General features: G+C 36.5%; 1 protein-coding gene across 1 annotated transcript in view; it reads right to left on the bottom strand.

The window, feature by feature from the left end:
• CFTR (CF transmembrane conductance regulator) overlaps positions 1 to 19912 on the bottom strand; it is an 83970-nt gene that overhangs the window by 46158 nt on the left and 17900 nt on the right. Inside the window, exons 4-11 of the mRNA XM_062491074.1 lie at positions 19225 to 19440; positions 18230 to 18319; positions 16710 to 16873; positions 16084 to 16209; positions 13784 to 14030; positions 11377 to 11469; positions 10638 to 10820; positions 7837 to 8028 (exon numbers count right to left, since the gene is read on the bottom strand). Coding sequence (XP_062347058.1) covers positions 7837 to 8028; positions 10638 to 10820; positions 11377 to 11469; positions 13784 to 14030; positions 16084 to 16209; positions 16710 to 16873; positions 18230 to 18319; positions 19225 to 19440 — 1311 coding nt within the window. The remainder of the gene's footprint in view (positions 1 to 7836; positions 8029 to 10637; positions 10821 to 11376; positions 11470 to 13783; positions 14031 to 16083; positions 16210 to 16709; positions 16874 to 18229; positions 18320 to 19224; positions 19441 to 19912) is intronic.

Genomic DNA, 19912 nt, shown 5'->3' on the forward strand with positions numbered 1-19912 from the left:
TTGATAAATCATTAGCAACAATGAAGATAATAAAGCATGACAGAAAACAGTCTCTAAGAGCCAAGTGTTGCTTAATATGTCCAAGGTTACTCAAGCTACTCAAGCGGTTGTAATGACAGAACTTAAGTATTTTATTGATGTGTCTTCTTTTCCTTGCTTAAATTTGTCCTGAATTAGGTGGGGTTTTATTGTCTCTCTTCTGCCTTCCCTCATAAAGGACAAAACATTCACGAAACTGATGGAACAGGGCAGCAGTCTTGAGTCTCTGCATTTCATCTTCATTTTATTTCAGTTCTCTATTTATCTTCTCTTTTTATTATAGTCACCTCTACAGTCATCTCTATCCTCTTCTTTTTCTTCATTGCCATTAATATTCCCTATGCTTATTTTCACAGTTCACAGAAAATCCCCCTACTCTCATTGCTACCAAAGTACCCCTTTTTTCATCATCATCATATTTTGAATTTTTAAAGTTTTCAAACCAAGATGTGTGTTTCAGACTCATACCTACTACAGAATATTTCTACAATTTTTTAAAAGATGAAGAATTTTCAATAATTTCTTGTACCTTGGCTTTTAGGTAACCAACCTGAGCATACTTGAATCCTCATTTTCCTGGGAATTAAGCCAGAAAAACAGATTTAAGTATTTCAAAAAAGATTATTTTATTTTATTTTATTTTATTTTATTTATGTAACTCCCTTCTCTCTCCTGTGATTCTGTAATCCAACGCTCTTGTTAAAACCATTTATGAAGGATCCATGATCCAAAAGCATAAGCTTTGTTTTTGCAACAGTCTGTGACCTTGAACGGAGTGTCAGGCTCACCCAAAACTCACACAAATGCTGGCAAAACTTGTTTTCTCTATGTCAAAATATTTCTGTGGAACAGGTTTTTGAAACATGAAGTAGTCAGTGCACTGCATGTGGGTAGGTTAAATGCCAGGTAAGAGAATTAAATGTGATTCCAGAAAAGACACAGAGGTTAGGACAACATCCAAGGTAATCAGTCCAGAGCCCTGTACCAAAGACAGTGAAAGAGATGGGGAGAGCTGTCTTGACTGAAACAGATTCTTAACTAAATTAAATCAACAGAGAACATTGCAGGGGGGACCTGTTACACATATTTATGTGATCACTGATAAACTTCTTGAAGTCAGTGCATTTGGGAGTTTGTCTCTAATGAGATGTTCCCCTGCTATAAAGAGACTGTGCTAACCTCTAAACTTCCAGTCCACCTAGAAAACTCATTTTCTGCAGCTTCACAGCTGATCTGGCAGTGATTTTGGGTCACAGATAAGAATTTTGGTTAGAGGAGTCTGTGTAGGCTAGTGGATCACACCAGTGTGAGATGGAAGAAACACAAAGGTGTCCAGCTTTGGGGCCCACAGGTCTGAGATGCGGCAGTGGTAGTGGGAGCTTTGATGTGGTGTTAATAGCACCAAGGTTGTGGGTTCAGTTCCTGGACGGGCTTAAGAGTTGGTCTTGATGATCGTTGTGGGTCCCTTCCAACTCGGGATATTCTGTGAATCGTGAATCTGTGACATATTACATGGACTTTTTGCCTGAAAGAGACATTTATGCTCTTTTAGCTGTTTATATTAGGATGTGATAAACACCTTGACATGCCAGTGGCTTTCCCCAGCTGTGAAGATTAGTTAAGTCACTTGCTTTCACATAATTTATACCATGGACATGTACCTGATTAGATAACCAAGCTACCATTTAATACTCTGTTGTAGAGAATTATGTACCACAAAGCACTCTGTTCCACACTTGAACCTTTTATTGTTCCTCCCTTCCACACACTTTGCAATCTGCCCATTTCCCTTGTGAAAACAAGGCTCAAAGCCATGGCACAAAGTACAAAGTATTTCGCTCACTGACATAACTTCACAACACCTACTGATTTAGTCATGTGGGGAAAAATAAAAATTAAAAAAAAAAAAAAAACCTCAAACCAAACAAACCCAAACAACCAAACAAAAACCAGCCCAGAATCAGCACAGATAAAAGGAGCTGGAGCAGTACATGACATGGGATACAAGGATGTCTTCCTGTTTTGGAACATTCTTGACACTGCATTGAACTCCTCCCCCCAGGGTGGATACCATCCTTTGCAAGGAGATACTGAGCACACAGGAACACAAACCTGGGCTTGGCCTATTGACTGTCTCTTTCTATAGTTAATCTCTCCAAAATCTAGTTATTAGATGAAAATTAATCTCCTGCACTCTCGGTAAACCCAGCTCAAAACCCTACAGAATCAGGACACGAGCTTCATTAGTACTACTATAAAATTCAATCTCACATGGAAATACTTCCTCTATTTGCATGCCATGTTAAACATTACATTCATGAGCAGCTGGTGTCTCTCAAATCAGAGCATGTGTTCACTTAGAGAGTGGTAATCTCTCAAAAGCAGTTTGCCATTATGTGTTTATGGACTCTTAGGTAACTATTGAAGGATCAAATGAATTAACTAGATGGAAAAATATCTATCTCACATAACAAAAAGGTAAAACCAGAAGTTATGGAAGTATGGCTTCAAAACTTATGAACTACTCGACTCACTCAAATGTGATATGATGCTTGTTTATTTTTAAACACAAATAACTATAACAGGCCTGCTTCTGTAGTCTTGACTGGAAGAATGCCTTCTCTTAGGATGAGTTTGTTCAATGTTAACAGCATTTAAACAAGAAAATTCCTGTTTCAGCTGCCCAGAGGTTTTTCCTGTTGAACTTATCAAGTGGAAAAATCGAAAAAAAAATCCCATACCCTGCATATACTAGGGAAATAATACTGATTTTTCAGCCTAATGATCTGAAAATGAAGTCACATTCCTTTTCCATTTTTCATACCATGAGTAAAAAGTATTTTGTAAACCCACATGCCGCCTACAAATTAAATCCCACAAATTTCCATTTATATTCATGAATCCCTGCCATTACATTAATACAACCTCCAATTAATGCAATCCTTAGGGAAGTCACACTTGTAGAATTACTTCAAATTTAGTGGCAAGTTTCCACAGACATACAACCTCAGGAAGTTCATGTTTCTCAGTGGCTTTTACAATACACTTGATCTTCAACTTGGTGTGCTAGGCAAAAGTTCAGACTCTCTTGCTAAAATTTTTTATTATGAATGTGATGAAAGGTACTTGATAAAAAGGGTAAACCACTTTGTCAGAAGTGCTGCTGAGGCAGCACCAATTCACCTTATCTTACTTTTTGAGTACCTTTAAACTTGCCTATGGGGACAGCCTTTAGAAAATGCGCTCAGAACCCATACCAATTACATTTTGTCTTCTCTCTGTTATAGCATGCCAATGTAAGACTTCAGACGTAGTAAATTTCAGGTAATATCTGCAAACTCAGAAGTACTCATTAAAATAATCAATTTCAAAAAAGCTTATAAAAAAAGGACAAATGGTAAGGACTACTGATCTGTGCTGGAATGGTTTAACCTAGGTGGTTAAAACCTTCACTTCCTTATTTGCTTATTGAGACTTTAATTTTAGAGGCATATTAAATTAGGCACTCAACCTGCTTTCTTGCTTGCTAAAATAATCACTATTTCTCAAGAAAAGGAAAAGAGAGCAAGAAGGTAGTGGAGAAGGAACAGATAGCCCTTTTCCTATACATCTTGAAAATTTCATACTGTGACATTTTGCAGAATGTGTCATGTAATTTAAATGTATTGACATTCCCTTGAGTTCAGCATCATACAAAAATACGAGCAATGTTTACACACAATTTAAGTCTCATTGTAGTCATTTTCAGTGTGTGCCAGGCTTCCAGAAAGAATTTTTGCCAGTAAGACCATTTCTCTTGGATATCAAGAACACTAATGAAACTCTTAATTACGTCCCTTTATCTCAACTCCAAAGCACTCTTTTTTGTTCTTTCACCTTTTACTGCTTTTCTCTTAATCTCTTCCCATTTACAAACTGCAGTAATGAGAACAACATTGCAAAACATGATTTTAACTCCTCTGATGCCCCACTTACTCTCAAAGGAAAAATATAATCAAGAAATGTAATTGTGATCAAAGTTCTTTATCATTTTACACATATAAAACACACTATACTACCATAAAAATATACATAAAAAGATAAGTTTAAGACGTATCCTAGGCATACTTTGACTGATGCATGGAGATGCAATTGAGACCCCTTCTCATGATTCTTCAGTATTACGTACCTGTACAGTGGCATTCTGAAATTATGAGAAGGAGTGGTACCTAGATCTGACAAACTGTCCTCCCTGAGGACATGATTGTTCATTCTGGATCATTTCAACAACTCAGATCTCAGACACTCAGACGGGGTTGCACTGTGGCGTCCCTTGCCCTTGCTCTCCCCATGTGCCAGAGAACGCTGCAGAGAAGAGCTGTGAGGACCAGGGGCCGTGAATGAAACCTGTGACACTCTGCTGCTGTCACATGTCTCATCAAGTGGGACTACACTCCCAGGAGCACCATTAAAACACATGCTCCTCACATGTAGGCTCACAGAACTGTATCGACTGTAGGACAAGTCCCTGCATCTGACAGCCCATCAGTCACACACCCAGTCACACACGCAATGTCAGGGCATTGGGTGAGACAACAACCACGCTATGCATGAGAAAAAAGGGTACTTGAGAGACATGTACACACTAATTAAGCTAGTAACCTCAGGCACAGACTGACATCCTAGTGCATTGTGCCCTACACAAACACGCTTCGTCAAACTATCTTGGCATAGCATGTATGAGGTATGCAGATCTCCAATACAGCACAACAATTTTCTTTTTAATCTTCGTCATCTGTTTCACAGTACATCATGAACAGTAAAATGGCACAACTAGAGGGTAGGTGAGTTGCATCAAGATTAAGAAGCTGAAGGGAGAAATCTCTTATGAGAGTTAAGGAAGTACGAATGTAGCTACCTGAATTACTTGTTCCATTTCACTGCTCTAAATTCTTAGAAACTTATGTAAGCTCATAAAAGAAATAAAATAAAATCCTTTTATTCTTCTTAGTTTCACTGCTTTTCAGTAATATTCTTTGTAATTAATCAAAATTACCTGGAGAAGAAATCATCTTTTTAACCTTCCTTTTGATGGTTCCATACACAAATAGAACAAAATGCAAAGCTGTGAGAATACCTTTTAGAACAACATAAAAAATTCTTCCATTCAAGAAAAACCTACCAAAGCAACCTGTTGTTTAGGTCATGGCTAACATAAACAGATTTGCCATTCTCTACAATTTTACAGAATCTGACATAAGACATATTCTAAACTCTGAATAACGATCAAATCTCCTATATAGGGAAATTTCTATTCTTGGACACCTAAAAATATGGAAAGTTCTTGGAAATATTTATTTGCACTTTCCATCTTTCATAGTTACTTCAAGATAAATTTACTTTGCATACTTAGCAGCTCTAAAGAGGCTGTAAGCGATACCTCCTTAGCAAATTAACTGCATAGCAAATAAAAAAATCAGGCAGGAGCATGCAGCACTGACTTTTGTGAAAATTCTCATGCACATCAAATTATTTAAGTTGCACTTCTGTAATATCATTTCCATATCTCTATAGACATAAAACAAACTGGAGAGCACCTTGTATGACATCACCTGTCTTCAGCATCCTGTTCTGCTGCAGGCAAGAACAGACACTGTGTCTGGAAACCTCAAACCCATATAAATGGTATGATGTAACCCACATAGTGTCACCTGCAGTATTTTATTTGCACTAATAAAGAAGGGGAAAAGACATCAAATTTGGACTAGATCTTCAGTTTGCTTCCTCTCTAGATGGATGGTGGAAATTACAAAGTAAAAAGGGCACTTCACAGGCATATTAATTTTTACCCTACTATATTTTAATATAAATTATTTAATACAAAGACATCTTTGTATTCCAAAAGCATTTTGGTGAGTATGGATCTTGGAAATAAATCTGACTTAGCCATTGTTAAGAGCTCTATATTAACTGACTTGGACCATATGCACAAGGAAATAAACTCTCTTGTACCACCAATCCTTGGTTTCTTGAGGGCTTCTCATAAGAACTGGACTCAGGAGGTCTCCTTTCAGGTGGAATATATAACTAACTAGGAAGGTTGCAGAGAAGGGGGCAGAGTGAACTCAGGCAAAACTCCTCCGATTTCTCCTTTCTGAAGAACTAGAACAAACAAACACACACACACACACACACAGAAAAATTCCAATGCAAAGCACTAATATAATAAACCCCTAAAGGGTTGCGCTCGGGAATAAACAGAGAATTAATATTTGAAATCCATTCTTCAATCTGCCATACTGAGTAACTAAGTATTAGTTTGGTAACTAATACATGAAAGCTAACAAGACAAGAAAGCACAATAATAGCAATAAGGTAATGCATTTGGCTTCCTTCCAGACTATTCTGCCTTCTCTTCAAGCCAAATTTATTCAGTCCAGGAGAAAAAAAAATGTATAAGTATCAAACCTGATCTCAAATAATAAGCCCTGCTAGCAGGTGAAGCATATCATTCTACACAGAGCTGCACCAACACAGATCAAAGCTGGCTTGATCGAGCCTGCTTGGAGAACAAAGGAGCTGCAGCCTACTGAGACCCTGAGCCACCCCACGGCCACTGAGACACCAAGCTGTCCCACCAGCACTGGGAAACTGAGCCTCCAATAAACACCTGCTGCTCTAGCAAGGGCCTGGCTTGGGGAAGCCTTCTTGGGCAAGGGCACTTTTGAACCGCTGAAGCCAGCTGTTTCTTGGAGCTTTGGCATTAACTGCAACTTTCACATCTAGGGTTAAGGACAGCTCTACAGAAAGCCTGACAAAGTTATTAATTCTCTTGTCTTCAGGAGACTCCAAAGAGATTTTCAGCAAACCAAATCAAAAATCCAAACAATCAGCTGAAATGGCCAGAAACAGGGAAATACTACTTTATTGTTTAGCTATACTCTGCTCTGAGATAAAATGCATTAGTAACCTTATCTTTTTTAAACAGACTGAACTATGCTTTCTTGCTTGACTGGTGCTAAGGAAAATTATGTTTCACTATGTGGCCAAAAAAAAATCCTATTCATTCACAGTTAAATATTTACTGTTTTTATTTGTATATTATCCAGCAAAATTTTAAGGCATAGCAAATTTTGCAAATATCTCGAATGCTGGCTCCTTTTGTATCTTGCAATGTGTTAAATATATTTCCCTATACTACCCTCTGTCAACATCAAACACGTACAAGGACATTTTAATGTGATTGTACTCATTGTAGGCTACATGTCACAAGGATCGATCCTGCAATTATTTCCAGTGTAAAAACTTCTGGTGCATACATAGAAAAAATCCCAAATTTAGTCAAGATTTTTTACTAAATAATTCAGATTTCTGCCACAAAATTCCAGTTATCCCTGAAGCCATTTTTGAAGTGCAAAAGAAAGGAGAAAAACAGGCTTATTTCCAAAACTGTAAGGAAGAGCTTTTTTGTGTGGAAAGAAATATGACAAAAAAATTTAGGAATAATATATTTTTACATAACTTCTTCAACATCAGTATATTTACTCAGGTTTTTAACTACCAAGTAAGGCTGAGAAGGCACCATGTAATATCTGAGCCAGCTTACTTAGCTGGTAAACTACCAGAACTATCAATGTCAGTGTATCTCCCAAGCAGCTGGCAACAAGATGACTTGCAATTCCACAAAATTGTGATGTCAGGCTGAGTTCCATAAATCTCAGAAATTTCTAACTTGCTTTAAGCCCCTTTCCTATACCTTTGCTTTGGGGTTTTTCACTCAGGTTGGGTCACAGGTCTTAAAAGTCCTAGATGACTAACCTCTTCTAGTTGGCAGGCTTTGATGACACTCTTGTACCGGTATTCATCATAGGATACACCAAAAATTATGTTTTCTTTTATTGTTCCAGGCATGATCCAGGAGACTTGAGGTGAAAAGGATATCCTTCCACTGTGTTTAATTTTACCCTGCGAAGGCTCCAACTCTCCCATTATCAACATCAGAAGAGAAGTCTGAAAAAACATTAACAGTTGCATTAATATACCAGAGATCTGTGCAACAAGAAGATATGTTGAACAAAGTGAGAGTTACTCTGCTAAGCCACTTTAATGGCACATTTGTCTCATCAAGAGTGTCACTGTAAGGACCGATTTATTGCAAACTGCAGTTAGTGGAGATTTTCATGATATGCATGACTCTGAAAGGCCTCTAATATAAGAGAAACTTATTAAATGATAAAAATTGTGCAAGATATCTTGTAAAAAAGGCATGCTGTTGCAAATGTCATTTTAATGAAGCTATCAATAATTTTGCAAGGTAAAAATCTATCTGTGAAACATATACAGACATAATGTACTAGTGTTTATAGAGAATTCTATTTGATTTTTCCCTTTATCAGTGTCTATTTTGTTTGTTCTTTGTACAACATAATTCATGTTTATAATTTTGCTAGTGCTTATAAATATTTTTCCTGTATTGACTTGGAAAATGCAATTTCTTTGTGTAAGTATATACAATTGCTCAGTATGATCTGAATTTTCCTCTGTAACTGTCAACTCATTTACGTGAATGCATGACCTAAGTATATTTACTATGTCCCTTCATAAAAGAATTGATTGCAATTTCAGTACTGACATGTTATAATTTCAAAGTTAATCAGTAGCTTGTAGTAACCTTGTCACACATCATTGGCTACTAGATCAAAGAATAGAATTGAGAAATACACGGAAAAATATGTTACAGAGGAATTGCAGTGGTGTTCTTAGCACTAATAAACAGTCAACAAAGTCGGGACGTAACAGCCAAAGATCTAAAAAATCTGTGTAAACCACAGTTTCATGCTGTCAAGCCAAGAGATCCTTTTACCAGTTATACAATATACCGAGGGAGTCTCATGAGATTCCTTCCCTAATACCAGATTGTGCCTTTTCCAAAATGCTGAGTAAGAAGTTCCCAATCTTGCAAAGGACAGCTGTTTGGTATCTTTTGTGCACTGGATGTCAAACCACTGCATCTTGTGCCGCATGACACAAATTAAAAAACAAAACCGAAACAAGCGCTATCTAATATTGAAGCAATATTAAAGAGCTGATGTCATGCTCCATACTTGTTATAGATTAAATACTTAATATAGATAAAATAGTGCAGCGTATTTCATGGGCCTGACAATTCTTGGAATACACAGTAAAAGCCTCAAGCACCATGAAGGAACTCTTACATTAAGAAGGTGTAAAGGAAGGGCAGTATTTTTTGGCTGGCAGGTGGGAGGTGAACCTTATTTTTTTACTTCTATAATATTAACTTCTTGAGTTAATGTAAGACTTTTGTTTTTATTGCCTTGGAAAGTACAAATTTTTGTATGCATATACTCACATAGATTGTTCAGTGTAATCTGAATTTTCCTCAATTTCCTATTTAGCAGAATAAAGGAAATATATGTACATCCTTCAGCATTTTCTAGTTCACATTTCTATATTACAATTACCAACGTTAGCAACAGCAATAGATTAACTATTCTGTTAATTCAAAAGTATCACACTAAAATGCTCCTTATCACAATATCTTGAGGACAATCTCATGTCCTGAGACCCTTGCTCTCTCTTGTGGGGATCACTGGTGAAAATTAAGAAGCCTTGGTCATACTGAAATTAATGGGTCCTTTGTCATTGACTCCAACAGACCAAAGATTTTGCCCCATGCAAGTAAAAGAAATCATAATATTTTCACCTGTAATTTATTAAACAGAAGAAGCATAATGAACATCTGTTTTAACTTACACATCTCCTCAAAAAAAACAGTGAAAATGAAAGACTCATCAAGACTCATATAATGACTTGCTGTTCAAAGTGAACAAGAATATCACAGTTCAACTCATTTTATAATAATGATGTTAATTTGATGTGTCATCTGCAAATTAAATGTATTGATAACATTTTGGGGTTGTAAAATGATGAATAATCTAAACCACAACTTTTCACAGAAAACCACCAGTTTCTGCAGCATTTCCCCAGGCTTTCACATAGGTCTCAGGAAGCCCAAGTGTGGCTCTATAGGAACCAGAGCTAAGTGATCAGGTGCACCACATGTCCCAGGCACATATACCTGGCTATATTCCTGTCGGCCTTGTCAGGTTACAAACCATCTTGTGTTCAGGTTTTTTCTGAAAATGTTAGCAAGGCAGGGAAAAAATGCTGTGTAACACACTGAGCTGTCAGAATATATAATCTATATTCTTCTTTTCTTTTTTTTTTTATGGCAGGGACATACTCCCCGTGAGCCCTAACTTTAGACTTCAGTTTGCATTACTCCTGTGAAATTTCATTTGACTTCCAACGAAAAACATTTTGTCATTAAATTGTTATTTCCTTATAATTCTGTAACCTTCTACTACAAAAAGAAAATCCAGCAAACTCTATCTCATCTTGGCCATAGCATAAAAGTTCAAGTAACTGTTTTAGTAAAACTTGCAGATTTATCCATACTTTTTCCTGCGACCATCATTTCTGCAGCAAGCCCAGGATAGCAAGAACACAGTAAAAATGCAGGTAACAAATACAGGTAACACCACAATATTATTCCTGATAGTTATTCAAACTCTTTTTGAACCAGCAGAAACAAATACCTTGCCTGCTCCAGTAGATCCAGAAACAGCTAATAGCTGTCCCTTCTCCATCTTGAAATTTATATCTTGAAGAACAGGAGAGGCATGAAGGGGAAAATTACTGAAGAAGAGATTGCTGTCAGTGCTAGGAGCTTTGCTGTTGTTGTTTTCCTGGTTTGCTTTTACAAACAGCTCTCCAATTCCCTGCAACATACATGGATATGTATTTGATGTACATAAAAAATAAATAAAATATGCATATGCAGAGATGTATTTCACACTATGGATTTATGAAAATATATGAACTTACTTTTCTCATGTTACTGTACCTATCAATAAAATACTCATTATATTCTCAAATATACTTTTTAATTGTATGTATTGGACTCGTGCCAAAATTTGCTTATTGGATAAATAGATATATATATATATTGTATTGGACACAAATAATTTGCTTATTATAGAACTGCTTTCCAACTTTATACATGCCATAGGCTGATCCTCTTTTCAGGCTCACCTAAGTCAATAATAACTACTTATTACAGGCCTTAACACTTATTAACAGGTTTCTTCCAAAGTTTCTCAACTGTGGATAATTTGGTATCTAGCATTAATTACTTGTCAAGTATTCCTAACCTGCTGAGAGGTGAAGTTAGTTAAAATGTAAAAGTATAGTCTGCTCCTTCTAGAGAGCATCATGGCAAATATTAAAAAAAAATTAAAATCTGTGTTTTACTATAGTTTGGATAAAAGTACCAACCTCATCCCAAAAAGCTGTTACTTTGTCCAGCTCAACCCCAGTGGTTGTTAGATTATACTCCAGAGCTTTATATTCTTTTTTCAGCAAGAATTCCTAGAAACACCATGAAAGCAGATGAAACAGTAAGGGACAAGGTCATATCACACAAAACAGTTCATATTTGCCTACATGGAGCACTAATATGTCTGGTGGCACTTTTGCATTACGGCGCTTTCAGTTAAGAGGCATAAATATAAATTATACAACATTTTTGGGTGCAGAAGGAAGTGTTTTTGAAACTACCAATTCTTTAATTACTAGTGAAAACATGGCCATAAAGGTATTTGTTTCAGATTTAAAAATAATATCAAAACTTGGCACTTGTTTTGCTTTCATCAGGACTTGTAACTGGTAATATCACCCCTCTGAGTTTGACCATTCTCAAACAAAGCTTTGATTTTGGAGTAAGATGTAGAAGGTTACACTCTGATAAACAGTGAAACAAAGCAGCTATATGCTGGTATCTACCTTTTCCAAAATTGCAAGAGTTTAAAAGAGTTGGAATGATCTCTCTACCAACAAAAATAAGAGGCAGACAATGATCCTGGCAAGTGCAGCATTGATGTAGTGTAATTTCAAATGACACAAGTCAGCAACCCAGTGCTTGTGGTACCTTCTGGGATTGCATTAGGAAATAAGAATAAGCCTATGCTAATGTAGGAAAGACAGCTTCTCTATTCCATTATTTTATGAAGATTATATGGTCTGTAGGTATTGTCTCCTCCAAATTCTACTTTTTAATGTTATGTGTGGAAGCAAATAAATCTACATGGGTAATATAATGGAAAAAACTAAGCAGACTCATGGGGAAATCAGTTCTCAACAGTACACTTGCAAATTTTCCAAGTAGAACAGGAAGAAGGGCCTGGTTGGCATAACAATTTAGCAACTGATTGAAAGAGCAGGAACTGAAAAACTTGAAGCCATGACACACATGGTTTACGAAAAAAAAAAAAAGAAAATTATAGCTACGCTTTCCTAACAAAGGGGTCATCCAATGGAGTTCCTGGATCAGTGATAGTCAGAGAGAATACTCTGATTCTGGAATATCAGGGGTCTAAAAAACATGTGAAAATACAATAACCCAGGGGATATACCTGGCCCAGTCAACTTTCTAAACTGATGTGGAAATTAAATCGGAGATGTATGAGTGGTTTATTATTTTTATTTATGTTTCTTAAGACTAGTTTCAAAGACTAGGGCTTTGGTGTTCTGGGATTCTGTCCTGATTGTCTGTGGGGACTATACTGAACCTGCCACAAACAGATGATTATTTATGGATTCTGGAGCACCCATTTGCTAATATCTCCAAAGACAAGCATTCAGTGAAGTGAGGGCAACATTGTGATAACTGGGCTTGCCAGTTCTGTGACAGTGTCCAGGGCATTGAACACACTCTTCCAGGAAACAGGACAGACAGGATACTTCCACTAATGCCTAGGGAATCTGAGAGCACAAAGAAAGCCCATAATGGGACCTAAAAAAGCAGCCTTCTGAATATCAATTTGGATGGTTTATGGCTAGATTTCTTGAATTTCCTGCCCAGTTGAAAATCATAAAAATCCTACACCTACTTCTTATTCTAGACTGAGCTTCAGACATCTGATTAAGATCTTTAGGTTCTATATTAGTTATTTTTATCACACTAGAAATAATAAATTTTGTGCTCTACAAAAAAAACCACATCTATAAATATGCAATGAAAAAGGTCTAAGATTTCACCCCAAAACAGTGTAAGAATTCTCTTCCTAGGGAGTAATTTCAGAACAGCAGATAAAGACAAAGTTAATGAGAATCCACCCTGATTTTACTCTGCAGATAAGCCTCTCATGCTGGTACATGAGCAATTGATCTCAGTAGGTAAGGTGGGTAATAATTATTTGACTGGTTCCTTAATTATGTTTTCTACTCATAATGAATGAGATGCACATTTGGGTAAAATGCATGTTCTCCTGCTGCTGTTACCACTAATACCCAGAAAACTAGAAGATCTGTGACTGCAGCTCCTGGAAGCCATGCTATATAAAACACATACTAATTTTGAACTTCCTTTTCTGAAGGAAAAACATCTCTTAAGAACCACAAGTCAGGATTTCATTAAGTTTCTTGTTCTGCAATGAGAATAACTAGCTAAATGTCACTGTTTCCAAAAAAAAAGTAGCAAGCAAATAGCATGAGACTTGTGTGGTTATGCTGCCTGGGGAACAAAATCAAGATTTATAATGACACTTCATGGTGTTTAGTCAAAGCAACACATATTCAAAAAGTCTGCATAAATGCTGTATGCTTTTGCTGATCAGCTGACAAGATAACACAATATAAAGAATTAGCTGACGTACTCGGGAAGATTTTAGTCCATGTAGCCTACCTGTATTTTGTTTATTGCTCCAACAGAGTCATACCAGGTCTGTACAGAGCCGGGAAACTGCCTGGTCACTGTCATTCGTAGAACAATGCAGAAGGAAATGGTGGTAAATATTTTTCGGAGAATAATTCCTTTCATCACAGCATACGGAAGCACAGCTAGGAACACCACAAAAAAGCCAGAGAAGAAGAAGGCTGAGCTGTTGAAATATCTCACATAAGCAGCTTTTCGGGTAAACTTCAGTTCAGTTCTGTTTAGAAAACAAACAAATAAAAAAAAGCCAACAAATAATTAGTGTAGGATTTCACAGTTTACCACTTACAAATACTTTGGATGAAAATGTTGGCATAACAATTAACTCAGAGGTTCACTCATCCTTCTTATTTTCTAGAATTGCAGCTTAAAAGGTAAGGCTCCAGACAATTTTTGGGCCAAGAATTCATTAGAGATAAATGTTGATCTCAATGTTCAGAGATGTCAGACAAAGTAACAATAATCTGTCATGATTTACATACTGAATAAGCCACCAGCCTCTACAATTCCTGGCACAGCCAACCTCAAGCATCTAACACTGTGGCATGGGATGTACTCCCAGAAGCATCATCCCATACTCATTTCAATGCATAATTCCTCAAGTAAAAAGATACTTTAAAATGCCACATTTGCTATATGTTACCATAAAAAACCATAAGCAGGGACACCTTCCACTAGACCAGGCTGCTTCAAGCCCCATTCAGCCTGACCTTGAACACTTTCAGGGAAGGAGCATCCACAGATTTTCTGAGCAACCTCTGCCAGAGCCTCAACACCCTCAGAGGGAAGAACTGCTTCCTCATATCTAATCTAAATCTACCCTCCTTCAGTTCAAAGCCATTCCCTTTGTTCATATGACTGTGTACCCTTGCAAAACATCCCTCTACTGATTTCTTGTAGACTCCCTTCAGGTACTGAAAGGCCACAATATGGTTTGCCCAGTGCCTTCTCTTCTCTAAGATGAATAATTCCAACTATCTCAGCCTTTCTTCATAGAAGAAGTACTCTGATCTTGTAATGTTGGAAGCATTTTTGTCTTTTAAAAATCCATGCGTCATATAATAAAAATTACCTCCATCATCACAAAATTTACTATAAATTATTATAGAAAATATAGATAATAAAACAACAGTCCAATTTCCAGGTGTCTGTGGCCAGTTTGTGGACTATGATCTATTTAATTAATTTCTAGAGGATTTTCTAGCATCATGTGCTCTCAAATTTCCTAAAAGCAATACATGTGACTAGTGACATCAGGGGAATCCTAAACTAGTTCCATCCTTGAACTAGCACTCATGACCTGGATTCAGACTGAGTTTCTCTGGTTGTTTATAGTAAATAATTACAAATTCTAATGGAAAAGAACACTTCACTTTCCCTGGATTGTCTTTCAGAAAGCAGCTGAACAAGAAGGTGTTTGTGGAATAATATAATTTTATGTCTGATATTTACATAATAATATGACACTTTTATTTCTTTTATTTTCCCAATCACACACCTGGCACAGAATTTTATTTCTCTGTAAAGGACTAAACAAACACATGGGACACATGGGAGAGTGTTAATGCAGTGTCACCCATCCATCAATATGTCACTTCTCCCTTTCCCCAGAACTCCTTGCTGGTCACAAAGACTTCCTTCTCACAGATGTCAGCTAACTTTTACCTCCTTTCTCTTTCAGGTCTGGTAGTTACAGTTCAATCCTTGCATTAATTGAGGAGATAAGCATTCTACAAGGCCATCTACAGACAATAAATGTTAATGTAGATGTGCAGGATAAACATATGAATCTATGTTACTTTACTCCTTTCACAGATTTTATGCAAATTTTATAACCAGCTTTATTGCATTTCTCAGAAAATGGCTGCACAGGATTCATATTATTTCCTTCACCACAGAATAGGTATGTCTGTTGAGCCTTAAGTAACCGTCACAAAAGGGCTTTTTATTTTAAGATGAGGACAGGGTTGGCCAGAAACAAACACAGATCCCACAATTGTTTTACCTGCACAAACTAACCATTGAAACATCTTTATAATAAATGAGGAAGTCAATAAAAAAATTTTTTAAATCTCACCTCCATAGTAAACTTGAAAAAAAAATGGGAAAAAACCCCCAAGCAGCAGTGTGGGAATGCATGGTTAGTTTATTGAGGATTAATAATTGTTGCTTTACTTCTTAACTAACATGACCACAGATGATGTTCACAGCCACCTGACTTTTTTTTCTCAACACATAGAAAAATTTATGTAACAAATGAGTACACTTACTCACGGATGTTTTCAATCATTTTTTCCATTGCATCCTCCCAACAATAGGCTTTAACTGACTGTATATTTTCAATTATTTCTGAGGTGATGACAAGTCTCTCATTGATCTTTCCTGCTCTCTTATTCCTACAAAGTAAAAAGGCAGTAGGTCAATCTTAACTTTTTTCATCCTGTATCATTAGCTTGTATCCCATTATGTCTTGTGAAAACAGCTTCCATATATGCCTCTGCTTAAAATGTTTACTTTAACAGAATTATTCTGAATAATGTAGAAGAAATTGTTAGAAATTCAATAATTGTTTTTAAAGGAGAAAACACAAACTCTAAAAAGAATGGATCAAGTAACTCACAAGTGTTACTTCTAAAAATTCTAGATTTAATGATAAATCTCATTTTTTCACTGTTTACTGCATATTAGACTTTTTTTTTTTTTTATGTTTAGACACCCTGCTGCTAAATAAGTGAAATTTTGTCTGTAACTTTCCATACACAGAAAATACTCTTTGGACTCATCCTATGATTATGTAATGTCATAACCAGAGTCCCTTAACCAAGTGGTATAAACTTCTTAAAACCAATGTATTTAAGGAAAAATATACTGAAATATTTTAAAACATTCTTGTCACCTGTATTTCATCATCATTTGTCCCAGCCAGGCTTGTACTAAGACCATAACTATTAGAAAAGCAAGACCAGAAAATGCAGAAGCTTCTAACATATCCCAGAGCAATCCCATCAGCAGTGCCACTTGTAATGGTGCAATCCATACAAAATGAGCCAGAGCAAGACCCTATGGAAACCACAGTAGAAACAAAAGAAAAAAAAAAAAAAGAAAGTTAGCGATGTGCTCTGAAAACTACATGAAAAAAGAAGTAGTCATTAAAATGACACTTTGAAAAATATAGTCAAGAACAGTACAAATATTTCTAGTAGAAAAACAAGTTTATAAAGGAGGACTTGTGATCCTGAGCACATAGCATTCTGGGTGTTAATTATGATGACAGTGCAGCATTACATACACATTCTGCACCTAAACTTTGATTTTTCTAAGGCAAAGTTCAATCTGCAACTGTCTCTTTGTCACACATATGCATGAGGAAAAGTCACAGCTTAGTGAAAGTAAACCAAATTTGGCAACAATGTTGGCTTTTTCAACCACTGTAAAATGAGAAAAATACATGCAAGAATCTTCTGAGAACATTTTAACCTGATATAGAAGGCAAATACTACTTTGGTGAAGAGATGTCTGTTGTATGAACACAACTAGTTTAATGCAGTTCTCATTCAGGAGATTTTGGAGTGAATTCTGTGATCAGGTGCTCAGGGGTCTGTTACTGCAGCTCCACTGCTGCAATGACAGAGCACTTTTTCTTAACTCGTGCAGCACTAGCTAACATAACTCTATGCTGGCATACAGTGCTTAAAGTAAATGCACACTGCAGTTCCAGCCACGTGTCTACAGTCTCTCTGATCTTGTGTCTTTTGTGGGAAGCAAATCTTATACTACCAAAAGGCCAAATTAAACACACATGAAGAACAGAAGTTCATAGAGTTTCCAGTTCCTAAAGGCATTAGCAAGGATTTACTGTAGTCTCTAACAAAAAGAAGTTTTACAGAAAACTCTCTAAGATTTTCTAAGATGGATGTCTAAGACTTCCTAACACAGTCTTATATGAACAATCCCTTTTTAGTGCACTGGATAATAATAGGAACAGGAGGCTAATCCTCATAACTTGTTCAATGACAGAAATGGACTGGGTCACCTTAGTAAAAAGATACAGTCATCAGGAAGTAGGATGGAAGGATTGGACCAGCAAGTTCTGCTTTATATGAAACCAACTGTTTAACCCAGAGATTTCTTGGCAGGTAGAATTGGACTGAAGAACAAACATGTTTTTATGATGTAACTGCTTTTTAGGTTTCCTCTTCTAATCAACATAGAAGGTAAAAAATGTCATTAGTATCAGAATGAGCATTTCTATGACTACGTGTCAACACATTTTCCTAAGGTAATGAATATTTAGTCTACAATGAGCACTCAGTGCAGTTCTTCATTTATGCTCCTTCCTTCCTTAATATCTGTCATGAACAGCTTGACATTTGTATTTGATGGATCACCAAGTGAGCTAAACAGCGAATGACGCACCTCATCAAATTTGTTCAGATTGTTGGAAAGAAGACTAACCAATTGTCCAGTACTTATTTTATCCAGAACTCTGCTTGACAGCTTTAGGATCTGTAAAAGAAAACAAAACCATAGAAAAATTGTCATCCAAGTTATCCCCATAAACACAATAAATAAAGATAAAAATTATAAGCAATGGTGCAGTAGTAAAAGTAATAATCCACTTATCTGTTTATGCCATAAAGAAAATCTCATTAAACTTCTTGTTTATGTCACTTGAATTCAATGTAGCCATTAAATTGCTTTGAAAATATTGATGTATTGACTTAGTCTTTGCTTTCTGTTGAATATTTTATGGATATAGATATATATGCAAATGCAAGTTTTAATTAAGCATGCATGCTGTGTGCTGCTGTGCATCCTCAGAAATCTCCTACTGTTGCCTCTCTTGACAAATATTTTTGAAAGATACTTTCACAGTGAGCTTTATACTAGAATAACATGTTTGTTTAAATTATCTTCTTTGGGTATTGGTAAAACAGAGAAACTTTTTAAATCTTTGTAATTTTGGACAGGTGATTGGCCAATATCTGTTGACTCTTCAAGCTATAGTGATATCACACAGCATCATTCAAACTCAATCCCTTTAATGTCACATTTATTGTTTAAATCTTCACCACTAATTCTCTTCTGAAGGTATTATTTGGCCACGGCCATGTTATTCTTCCTCTGCAGTAGACATTTTTAACAGGAGCACACCAGTAAAACAATTAAGGCATCTCACCACATATGCAGCAAGTCTTAAGTCACAGAGGTTGGTTTCAGTCAAACTAGCTGTAGACAGCTATTTAATTTTTTGGGCTGGTAAATGGAGAGCTGTCAGAAACTGTTAGCCACATTATTCTTCCGTGCACTTTGTGTACCTTGACAAAACTATCAATAGTTTAACAAAATAGCCTAAAAGTAACATAGACTACAGCCAGATGTTTGGCTTAGATGGTAAATCAAACAATTACCTTCTTATAAATCAAGCTAAACATGGCTATCCTTATTTGCATTCCAATATGATGAAGACCAAATATAGCAGGGTGTATAAGCAGTGCTCTCACAAAAAAGAGAAGGCACAAGCCAATGGCCAGGTAGTAGGCTATGGATCTTTCATCAGAGTTGTCTGGATCATAGGAAGCTATTATTCTCCCCAGCAGAAGGGGTTGCACAGATTTGGTGACTTCCTGTAGAGAGAAACAAGAAAAGTAATTTTGTTCAGCAGCTGGTTCATTTTATTCAAAATGGCTAGCATTTCAATTCAAAGTCCTACCAAATGAGATTTAAAGTCTTATATCTTAAATGAGGATGTCAGGCCTATTTGCTGTGCAAACCACAGAAAATTGCAGTCGTTGAACAGGAGAACAGACAAGACTGCTAAGTCTGTGATGTTCCTGCAACTGCGCCAAAGCAAATCTGGCTCATAAATTTTGCTTGATCATTTCTTACAAAAGTGGCAATTCAGATCAGCTTCCACATTTACTTTACAGAGTTGTAATGGATTAGCCATATCATATGACTGATCCTAGTTTATCAGGCTGGACCTCTCTTTTGGTCCCTAGGGAACTGTTCTCACTGCACTTTACTGGATTTACAGGGCAAGGGAAGCCTCAGAACTCCTAAAATGAACACTACCATGCTCACAAGACAGTGAGAATG

Source organism: Cinclus cinclus, chromosome 4, assembly GCF_963662255.1.
Source record: "Cinclus cinclus chromosome 4, bCinCin1.1, whole genome shotgun sequence".
Classification (NCBI taxonomy): Eukaryota; Metazoa; Chordata; class Aves; order Passeriformes; family Cinclidae; genus Cinclus; species Cinclus cinclus.